General features: G+C 59.4%; 1 protein-coding gene across 1 annotated transcript; it reads left to right on the top strand.

The window, feature by feature from the left end:
* The first annotated feature begins 4,234 nt into the window (after positions 1-4,234).
* On the top strand, positions 4,235-10,648 carry NDUFA4L2 (NDUFA4 mitochondrial complex associated like 2). The gene is made up of 5 exons (XM_030510568.1): positions 4,235-4,293; positions 5,114-5,328; positions 8,765-8,853; positions 10,169-10,229; positions 10,379-10,648. The coding sequence occupies exons 2-5, from the start codon at positions 5,272-5,274 to the stop codon at positions 10,433-10,435; spliced, it is 264 nt and encodes an 87-aa protein (XP_030366428.1). The 5' UTR covers positions 4,235-4,293; positions 5,114-5,271; the 3' UTR covers positions 10,436-10,648.
* Positions 10,649-11,235: the final 587 nt, after the last annotated feature.

The following is an 11,235-nucleotide window of genomic DNA, read 5'->3' as shown; positions in this document are numbered from 1 at the left end:
TCTTCTCTGGTTCGGGGGGGTTGTGGAGGGTGTTGCTTTTCTGTACAGCTTTTCTTTTCTTGCCCCCCCCCCCATTCGCAGGGCTGTAAACACTCAATTAAGCACGAGCGCATGGGCCTGCCTTCCCTGTCGCTGCTGGTAATGATGTAGGTTTTTCGGTGTCAGGCGCTGCGGGGAAGCGCGATTACAGCTAATTGGAGCAGCTCTCCCCAAGCCCAGGCCCTTCTGCAGCTGCTGGAGCTGCCGCGTGACAGCAAGGCCCCCCCGAATCTCTGCCCGCAGGACACTGGGGTCCTTCCCATCCTTTTGGGCTGTGGGGTGAGGAGCCCGGCTGTGCTCCATGCTGGCTTCAGGCTCCTCCACAATGCTCTGAGGACACGGTTGGGCTCCTAAGCCCACCTTGGGAGGCTGCAGTGGGATGGAGTGAACCTGCTGTGGGTGGGGGTCAGCCTGGCCCCCACAACGGAGGTGTGGGGAAGCCTTTGGGGAGGCTTTCTAGTCTGTAGGCAAGGAGGGAGCTGCCTTGCAGTGTGGGTCTGGTGGGGGGACCCAAGAGTTGGGGGTTTGGGTGGGGAGGGTGAGGACTTGCTTGTCCCAGGGGAGATGCATCAGAAGTGCGGCATCTGCCATTGATTTCTTATTATGGAGTTCAGCAAGAAAAATGAGGCGCTGGGGCTGTGGAGCAGCAGCTGTGATTTGTTGCTTTCTCGCCGTGTCCTGGCGGGGATGGGAATTGATTTTGGAGTCTCTGGCATCAGTCAGCAGGTCTGGGGGTGGGACACCGGGAGCTGGAGAGGGGGTGGCTGCTGGAGGCTTTGCAGGGCAGGGGAGACGGGACCCAGACCCGCTTGTGGTGCTGAGGGTGCTCCCCAGCCTGGAGGTCCCGTGCAGGGTCTGGAGCCACGGGGCTCTGGAGAGGCACCGGGCTCCGAGGGACTCCAGGGAGGCTGGGCTGAGGCTCTGGGTGCGGGGCTGGCTCCGGTGCTGGGCTGGCTCCCGGTGCAGGGCTGGCTCCCGGTGCGGCAGCTCCCTGGAGCTCCCTGAGTAGGACCAGGCGGGAGGGTCCGTGGCCTCCGGTCCTCTCTCAGGGCCCCTCACCATGTGCGGTAGCGGCGGCGGTGACACCCGGCTCCGGTCCCGGTCCGGGTCTCGGTCCTCGGCCACGAGAGGGCGCCAGAGCACTCCCGGAGGCCCCGGGGGCGGGCTGGTCCCACGCGGGTCTGCGGCCCCGGGGGCGCGTTCACACTGGACGGGGGGGGGGACGACGACGGAGCGGGAGTGTTGGTGCATGAGCACGACCAGCCGCGGGCACGCATGTCCCAGCCGTGTGCACGCGTGTCCTAGCCGTGTGCACGCGTGTCCCAGATGTGTGCACGCGTGTCCCAGCCATGTAGCTTGCGCGCATCAGCCGTGTGCTGATATGTACCAGATGTGTGCTCGCGTGTCTCAGGCACGCACGCATCTCAAGCCGCGTTCACGCGTGTCTCAGCCACGTGCGCGCATCCCAGCCGTGTAGCGTGTCTGGGCCGTGTGCGTGTCTGAGCCGTGTTCCTCGCTCGGCGCAGCGCCGGCCCCACCAGTGTCTCTGTCACAATGAAGGAAGAGGCTATTATGTTTATTAAATTGTATCAAGGCAGCATTACAGCAATTGGCAGCTGGTGACCCCGGTTATTTATAAACCCGGCTCTGGAAATCACAGCTCTGGGCTTGGGCTTTTCTTCAGCAAATTATGGAAGGAAAAACTCAAATCAATACCACGGGCTGGGCCCAAGCTGGTGCTTAATTGTGCGGTCGGTTCCAGGAAACACCTTCCTGCTGCGACAGAGCTGACGTGTCGCCCTCCCACCTCCCCAAAACCTGCAGCCAAGGGACCCCAGCCCACTGCGGCCATAGGGCAATGTGAGGGACATACAATACCCCCTCCAGGATGCTGCCATGGGGCCGGTGGAGAGCGGTCCCTTCCTCACATTGGGTGCTGCCCCCCACGAGCTGGTGGGCACAGGGATGGGGGTCACCTCGGCTGCCTTCTAGCAGCGTTATCAGGGGGGTGTCAGAGTCTTGCGGTGCTCGGCTGGTGTCACCCCCCCTATCCTGCAGTGTTTGTGGGTCCGGGATGGGCTCTCCTTGCTCATTGCACAGCGCCGTGTGATTAATGGCAGGAATTAGGGTGATAATAGTGCTTTAAATGAAGGTGCCAGTTACAAATGAAGTGCGCACCCGTGATGGATGGTGCCAGGGCCAGCACTTGGGTGCTGGCGTGCTCAGAGCCTCGTCACGACCAGGGCAGGAGCACTGTGATGTCAATAGAGATCCGTGACATCATGGGGTGGGCACGACACCACACACCAGCTCAGAGCAAGGGGCAAGCAGAGCCGTGACTGCAGCACCTTTATCTGGCTGTGCAAGTCGTCACAACATGTCACGATAGCGCCGGCATGCGATGCCCTCCATAGAGCCGCTCGTGCAGCCTCCCCAGCTCTGTAGGGCGGTGAAATATATCCCGTTAATTCAGCATTTAATTATGGGCTGTTTGTTTATTGTTTGTTTGCTTTACTTGCTATGAATTTTTGATGCCGGTTTCCATTGCGCCCTCCCTGCCAAAAGCTGCTGAGATTTACAGCTCCAGCACGAGCGGAGCCTGAGCGAGGGCACCCCATTAGCAGTGAGGGGTGACCTCATGTCGCTATCAGGGGAGTGTTTGGGGTGGCTGATCCCAAAGCGGTGGGATTTGGCGGGTGGGGGGGCTATGGGGCAGCTGTAGGGCAGTAGGAGGGGAGGTTGGCTGGCTTGGGAATGGGGGGGGCTCTGTGGGGGTAGAGAGGCTGAGATCCAAAGGAAATGCACGCTCAGGTGCAGGCACGTTCAGCCCCAAGCTGCAGCATCTCCCATTAATGAAGCACTTCATCACCACGGCGTCAGGGGGGGATGAAAGGGGGGGGCACCCAATTCGGGATGATGAATTCCCCACTATGGCCCCGCGCTCGCTCGCAGCAGCCGTGATTCTCCTTCATCTTGAATAATATTTCTGGAGCGGTTGTAAAATCACGGCGGCTTCGGGGCCCCCCCCCACATTTGTCTTCCCAGCTCCCCACAGCCCTTGCATGGGGCACCAGCACACGTGTGAGCGTGCACCCACCACACGTGCTTGCATGTGTGCACATATGGAAGCATATGTCAGTGTATAAAGGTATGTTTATGTCCGTGTGTCCATGCACATCCATTGGGGGGGGTGGCATGTGTACATGTGCAGGTGTCCAGCCATGCACATGTGTGTGTGCAGGTAGGGGGGGTGTCTCTGTGCACACACGTGTGCGTGAGCTGCCTTGATGCACACATATGTGTAGCCTGCAGGTGTGTGTGCACACACATGTGTGCTTCCTGAGGCCAGCATTGCAGTCCTTGTCTCCTCTCTAGGAAGTATCTTGGCTTCTTCTTGCCCCAAAGCACTGCCCCATCAGAACTGCAAGATGTGGGGCAGGGGCAGCCATGAATGAGAAGCAGCTCCAGCAGAGTCTGTTTGCGGGGTGGGGGGGGTGCAGATCAGCACCTCCAGCACCCTGCAGGGCTGAGCCCTGAGCAGCAGGGCCACGCGCTGTCACCACAGAAGAGGGAAGCACGGAATTAAACTGGCTCTTAATTACACTCATTGATGAGCGTGGAGCCAGCTGAGCTCTGTGGGCAGGGAATCCCTTTGCATCTACATGGCAAGTCCGGGCCCACCCGTGGGGAGCCAGGAGCTTGCACTGGTCCAGGGTGCAGAGATGCAGGATGCTCCAAAGCAGACCTGGCTGTGATGGGACCTGGCTCCCCAAGTCCTGCATGCTGTGCTCCAAAGGGGTCATGGTGCTGAGTGTGAGTCCCACCACATACACACATGTATGTATGCCGTGACCCTCCCCACACACCGCTCTGCTGTCCCTGTGCTGCAGCAAAGGATGCCGAGGGCAGGATGTGCTCCGTCTTGGGGAGTGGCACTTAATCAATCCCATCTCAAAACTCTAATTATATCAACAAAGGCCTCAACACGGCGCCGCTGGCTGCAATTCAAGCCTCGCTTATTTATTTCCATACACTCCAGAGCAATTTTTCCCCTTTGTCCTTTTATGCTTTGCTGGAAGAATTGAGGTGAGGATGAGTGGCACTGATGGGGCTGCACTGCGGAGGGTGCTGGGGGGGGAAAGGAGGGTGCTGAGGGAAGACAAAGGGTGCTGGGGGGATACAGAGGGTACACTGCTGGGCTAGAGACTCCCAGGGGTGCTCCCAGCCAAAACCACAATGGTAGGAGCTTTCCAGGTCAGCAGTAAGAATTGCCAGAGCTCATGTGTATGTGCATGTATGTATGTATGTATGTGCAAGAGCATGCCGCCGTGTTGGCATGTGTGTTGTCCATCTGTGCATGTGAGCATGTATGCATCTGCATGAGCAAAGCCTGGTGTGCTCAGTGGAAGGGACATGTGAGAGGGACTGGCCTGTGTCCATTGTGTGTGTGACACCATCATACAATCATAGAATCACAGAATGGTTTGGGTTGGAAAGGACCTTAATGTCATCCAGTTCCAACCTCCCCACCATGGGCATCGTATGCCACTTCCCCGTGCTCTGCCTGGGGCTGGGACCAGGCTTTGCTCATGCAGATGCACACGATGATGGTCAGGGAGGACAAGTCCTTGCTCCGTCCAGCTTCCCTGTCTTTTGTTGAGCCAGTGGATACGAAGAGCTGGTTTCCATATGCACGGCAGCATCTGGTACCGCCAGGGAGATTTGCATTGCTAAATGTAAATGGGGTGTTGTGTCATTTATCATAAATGGGAGGTTGGAGGGGGGTGCCGAGGGGAGGCAGCAAACATCAGCGAGGTTGTCATAACAAATCACACGACTCATCCTTCGCCTTGGCAGGGAGGTGCAGAGCAACCTGGGAAGGATTTGCACGTGGAGGGAAGGGGCCTGGCCCTCCTATATGGAGAGGGAAACTGAGGCACGGATGTAGGTTTGGGGTGCAGCAGCATGCGGGGACCTCAGGCATCCCATTCCAAAGCTCCCAGCCATTGGGAGAGGCTGGAAGGGGCAGGGCGAAGCTCAGGACCTGATCCTCAGCTTCCCTCTCCCCTTCCAGCTCGCAGCGTTGTCCCTGGGCTGGGATCCCCGTCCCGTCCCGCCCCGTCCCTCCCCGCCCGGCTGCAGACGCCTCCCTCACGTCTCCTGCCCACCTTCCACCCTCGGACGGCGCTCCAGGACCCGCCGTCGCGGCCGGACCTTCCCCACACCCTCGCCATGAAGGGCCCCCTGCTCGGAGGCATGTTCTCCCGGCATGTCAAGCGACACCCCGGAGTGAGTCACCCACTTCCCTTCTCCCTCCAGGGAGCCCCCTATTCCTCCCCATCCCTCTGCTCCTCTCCTCCTCCCAGGGACCCCCGCAGCCCCCATCTCTCTGGGCTCATCATTGCCCTTCTCTCACCACATCCTTCTCCCTCCTCCTGCAATTCCTGCCCTTTTGCACCCTTTGCCAGCCCTCCTCTTCCTCCCTCTTGCCAAACCCCATCCCAGCCTCCCAGTCCCGCTCCCCATGCCTGCCCAGGCTGTCCCTGCATGCCACCTTCCCCTTGGCACTGTCCTCTGGCCTCTCACAGCATCCTCCAGGTAAGCCGGGTAGTCCCGGGGGTCCCTGGCCTCCCTTTACTAAGAGAGATGAGGCTGCCATATCCCACTCCCTCCATCCAGCACTGCAAGGGGCCAGGGCTGAGTTTTGGGCACGTCAACTCCTACCCACACCCAGGTTTACTTATCCCAACCAGCACGCTTGAGTAAGGGGTGCTGCTCTGTGTCCACTCCCTGTGGTGGGTGTTCAGGGGGGCATCTTGAAGCAGGGGGAATCAATCCCCCCTCCCCACTCACCTCAGCAGCCTCAGTTTGAAGCACCAACTCCCATCCTTTCAGCTCAGAGCTGTCCCTGTCCCCTGCTGAGGGTTTTATGTACAAAGATGCTTAAACCCTCATAAACTACAGTCCTCTGAGACAGCAGCAGGCTGGGGACCTGCCAGGGGCTGGTGGCCTGGGGAGGGTTAAGGAGCAAGCACTGGCTGGAAGTCACGTAAGCTGTTGGCAGTTGGGTTTGGGGAGGTAAAGCAGCCAGGGTGGAAAGGATGAGCCATGGCTGAGCATCCGGGCGTTGCTGGCATTACAGAGGGAGCCTGGGCTGGAGCAGGAGCACCCTGGCACTGGACTCTTCCAGGAAAAAGTGGGTGCTCCTGAGTGCTTTTGATGTCCTTGGGGAGAGTGGATGGAGGGACAGCACAGGCCAGCGCTGCTGCATGTTTCTGTGTGCAGAACAGGGCAATTTGGGGCTTTTCTGCTCACTCCTGCCAAGGTTTCCCCGTCTGTCAGACAGAGGATGGTGTACGAGCTTGGAGGGGACACCGAGAGACCCCCAACTAGTGTGTGTAAAGGGGAGGGTGATTCTGGGTGCCTGTATGTGAAGAGCCTGGCATGTGCTCGGTGCCGTTAAGCAGGATTATTGCTGGCAGAGGTTGCTGGAGCAATTTTGGACATGTCATCCATTACAGGCGATGAGCTGCAGCTTGTACCGGGCAGGTACATCAGCACTTTCACCTGGCAATAGATTCTCCCACCACAGCACGCCCGGCTGCCTGCCTGCATGGCAGTGATTAATGTCCCCAGCATGCCATGGAGCACCGTGATGGTGAAGCACAGGAGCAAAAACCTGTCTGGCACGGCTGGGGGCTGCACGGCTCAGCGGGTGCTTTTTGGGTACCGGGCAGAGCCTAGTGGTGCATCCCACCATCCAGTCCCCGTGCAACATGGTCCAGCCACAGGAAGGGATGCTCACCCGTATCCCATCCAGGCACAGGGCTCCCATCTTACCCAGCACCTTCATGCATTTGTTTCCTCCTTTCCTGCTATTTTGAAGCCAGAGTGGTAGGAATGGGGCCAGATCCGCAGTCCAGGTCACTTGGAAGTGCTGAGGGGTGGCCAGGCTGCAGTCAAGCCTGGCTTGGAGATGGGGGTCCTGGGGAAGAGGCCCCCCCCCCAAAATGGGGTTAAAGGGCAACCACTGCAGGCACACAAGCATCATTTGAACTCTCTGGATGCTTAAAATCAAGCTCTCAATACATCTTGTTTATCTTTGTGTGTGTCTTTGGGGGGAGGGATCAGGCCCCACTACCTGCACCTGCAGCCCCAGAGCCCCTTTGCCTGTGCAATGCACAGCTCCCCCAGCTCCCCTACCCTTAATTCTTCCCAGGCATTAATTACCCAGAAGGTGTCAGCAGCAGATGGTGAGACGAACCCGTCGCCCCGAATCTCCTCCAACAGACACAGCAATTCCCGGCGCTGTGGAGTTCGTCTTGATTAGCCGGCGCGGTTGGGTAGCGGCTACTGCCAGCTCCTCTTGGCACCCAGCCGCACGCAGCACGGAAGATCATTATCTGCTGATGCCTCTAACCTCCCGAACCGGCGCTGGCATCTGCCGGGTGCTCCAGCAGCCGCTGCAAGGATGGCTTGGCTTGGGCATGGGCACTGCCGGCAGCACTGGGAGAGGATGGGGGGGCCCAGCCAGCGGTGAAGGTTGCACAGGGAGACACGTCTGACTGCCCAGGGGTCTTCCCCACTCTTCTTGGCAGAGAACGGAGGGGGTTTGGACAGACCCTGTTCATCTAAGGATGGAGCTTGGAGCACCCTGCTCTAGTGGAAGGTGTCCCTGCCTGTGGCAGGGGGTTGGAGCTGGATGAGCTTTAAGGTCCCTTCCAACCCAAACCAGTCTGGGATTCTATGTCTCCCCAGTCTCATCCAAATGGGAAACTGAGTCGCGGTGCAGTGGGTGACAGGGTGGGGATGTGGGGACATTTGCTCAGTGCTCAAGCTGCAAATACAGCGGAGGGGCTGGGGTGCCGGTGATGCAGCCACACAGTGCACGCCAGCCCCGATCCCCGCTCCGTGCTAATGGGCACGGCGAGGCTCTGGCTGTGTTTCGCTTTCCCAGGGGCACGGCTTGGCGGGAGGTTCATTACGCTCAGCCCGTCTTCCCCAGCGCGGGGGCTGCTGCAATTTGGGGGAGGTCAAAGCAGCCTCGGCTCGGCTCCGATTGAGGCCACGTCCCCCTGGGCACTGGGGATTGGCAGCACGAGTAAAGGGGGGGAGAGCGGAGATGAGGAGATGGAGCTGGTTGCCCTTCAAAGGCATGATGCAAACCCCTGGGTGCATGGAGTGGGGTGAAGGGACCCCCTGGGCCACCCTCTATGGGGCTGGAGCAGCTCCGGGGGGGGTCACAGAGTGATGCTTGGCCCCAGCGTGTCCCAGTCCATCCCTGCTGCAGGCACAGGAGAAGCTGGATTGAACCCTCCTCACCTTGTGCTTCATCCAGAGCTGGTGGGAAGGGATAGAGGGCTGCGGGGGGGCAGGACCAAGTCCCTTTGGGAGGAATCCTAAGGCTCAGCCCCTGACCAGGGCACCATCACACCATGGGCGCACCAGCCAGCGCCAGCACTGGGCAGCAGCAGCAGCAGGCAGAGGGGAAGTGATTTCTCATTCCAAATCCAATTCCTCTCCAACACGAGCCGATTTTTCTCTCCCTCTTTTAATTCAGTCACTCAAGCTGACAGCTACACTGTGTACTGCAGCCCAGCTACAGGATTGCTCTGCCATATTTCCCCTGTAAATCTCCCGGTGTGTCAGCTTTCCCTTTCACTCTCCAGTCGGCCTGATAAATATTCATTTCATTGGGGTATTTTTCATTTTTCTCTCTCTGCAGCTCATTCCCCTCATTGGCTTCATCAGTGTCGGCATGGGCAGTGCCGTCCTGTACCTGCTGAGGCTGGCCCTGTACAGCCCGGATGTCAGGTATGGGTCGGGGTGTCCCTGGGGTGCACAAGGCTCCTGGATGGGCTCTGACACCCTCCATGGCAAGTAAAGCTGGGTGCAGCAGTGCCCGGAGGGAAGCTGGGGCACAATCCTTGCTTGGGGAAGTGGGGGACCAGGGCCCCTCCAACCTGCCGCTCTGGGCACCGGCTGGGAAAGAGATGGAGAGGGGTTATGGGGCCGGGTGAGGAGGCAGATAAAAGCAATATGCGACTGATAGAGGGGGGAGGAAACCCTGTGTGTGGGGGGGGTGGGTTGACAGAGGAATGGGAAACCAGTGGGATGGATGGTTGGAGAAGGAACCGAGGGAGAGAGGGAGGGATGGATGGACAGAGATGAAAAGCACGCAAGGATGAATGGGAAAGGAGAGGGAGGCAAGGTGTGAGGATGGATTGCTGAGGAGCAGCAGTGGATGGGTTGGCACAGGACAGACAGCACGCTGCAGCACACCAAGCTGCTTTTCTCCCCCCGTAGCTCAGTGGCCCGCGGTCCCTACAGCCCCACGCTGGCTTAATGCCTCTCTAATATTTGTTTGCTCCCGGTAAAACGCTCATTGATTCCGCTTGACGCCAGCTGCCCAGGGTACTTAGCACGGCAATTAGCAGATCCAGGCACCTTGTCTTTGATGGGGGAAGCGCATGTGTGTGTGAGGGGTATAAAACAACAGCAGCATCCCCTCCTCAGCACATTAGTGCTATTAAACAGCTCAGGGGGGCTGCATTCACACCGCACACGTACACCCCCCCGCATCTCCCAGCGTGCACGCACGCACACACATCTTCCCAGATGGAAAATTCTGCTCTTGGCCAACACCAGCGGATTGCAGGAGGATGGGAGAGGGGGGAGACGTGAGCTGCGCTCTCCAGGGACCCATCCCACAGCGCTGCTGCCGGCCTCCCACAACGGGACGTGTCCTCTTTGGGATGGCTTCATCTGAGCAACACCAGCGCTCGCCTTGGCACGCTCACCAGCGCTCACGGGCAGGGGTGCAGCGGGACGGGGCAGCGGGGGGCAGGCAGACGTGCACCCCTGCACGTAGCTCCGGTGCCGCGGCGGCAGCCAGGCTGCGGTTTGGTGAGTCAGGCCATGGCCATGGCACAAGCCTGGGCAGGGATGTGCCTGCCTGGTCCTCCCGCAACAGCTCCTCACCCCAGTCAGAGTCCCCCAACCACGGCAGCATCAGTAGGATGAGCTCAAGAGAGGGCTGGGGGCACTAGTGGGGATAAAATGGGGGTGATGGGGGTGGTGGTTTGTCTCCCCCCCCCTTCCCTCCTTATAGGTGCTCATGACTTTGCAGCTGGGATCGGAAGAATAATCCTGAACCCTGGAATAAGCTGAGCCCCACGGACCAGTATAAAGTGAGCACTGGGGGAACTGGGGGCCTCTGGGGCGGGGGGGGAATGGCTGCAGTTAATGCAAGACATCCTCAGGGGAAAAGGGGGAGAGGCAACATCAGCCTTGGGACAGAAGGAACATCCCCCCCCCATCACATCCCTCCTTTCTCCAGTTTCTCGCAGTTTCCACCGACTACAAGAGCCTCAAGAAGGACCGTCCCAGTTTCTGAGCTGCGGCTGGGATGTGCTGGGGCAGCCCTCCTGGCTCCTGCCTGTCCCACAGCTCCACGACACTCACTGCTTCCCCAGCATCCCCAATCCACGGGGCTGCGCCCCCCCCCCGCAATAAACCACATCACTGCAGGAGCGATGCGCTCACCAGTGCCTGGCACGCTGCTGTCACCATCCTGTCTCACCTATATTAAACTCATAGCAAATAGTGACTCATTACAAATAGTAATAAACTATTTGGGGAAGGGAGTGGGGCAGCAAAATGGATCCTGTACGGTTTCCCAGGCGCATAAGCATAGGAGACATCCATCTCCCCCCTCTGAAGGCTGGGGTGGGGGCTCACGTCCCACTGGACGCAGCGGTTCATGGCCCCTGGGTGCCGTGTTTCCGCTCTCCCACGCTCCAGGGCTCATCCCAGTCCCAACCCAGCCCCTCCGGAGAGGGAAAAGGGCTGGATGGGATGGACGGAGTCACACACAATCACACGCATGCGGATGGATGTGCGTGTCCTGCATGTGTGCACAGCCCTGGCTCCCCCCCAGTTCTGTGCCATGGGGCCCGGGCGCCTGGCTGGTGTTGTTTGGTTTGGCTATGGTGGTGCTGAATGCTGGCCAGTAAACACAGAGCAGGTGACAGTGGGACGTGCCAGGGCCTGGGCCACGGCCCCCCCAGCGCAGACGTCACGCTCCAGGGCTCAGCATAAACCCCTAAGCTGCTCCTTGCCCTCAGCAAAGCACCACAGTGGGGACAGAGAGGCACAACTGCAGGCAGTGGGTCCATGCCCCACATCCACCCACAG

The sequence above is a fragment of the Strigops habroptila genome, chromosome 23 (genome assembly GCF_004027225.2).
Source record: "Strigops habroptila isolate Jane chromosome 23, bStrHab1.2.pri, whole genome shotgun sequence".
NCBI lineage: Eukaryota > Metazoa > Chordata > Aves > Psittaciformes > Psittacidae > Strigops > Strigops habroptila.
This window is presented reverse-complemented; position numbering and strand designations above follow the sequence as displayed.

Excerpts from the sequence above, each read along its gene's own strand:
- NDUFA4L2 (XM_030510568.1), top strand. The coding sequence starts at position 5,272 with ATGAAGGGCCCCCTGCTCGGAGGCATGTTCTCCCGGCATGTCAAGCGA. Across the intron at positions 5,329-8,764 it reads ATGTCAAGCGACACCCCGGA|CTCATTCCCCTCATTGGCTT; the intron begins GTGAGTCACCCA and ends CTCTCTCTGCAG. Across the intron at positions 8,854-10,168 it reads CTGTACAGCCCGGATGTCAG|CTGGGATCGGAAGAATAATC; the intron begins GTATGGGTCGGG and ends ATGACTTTGCAG.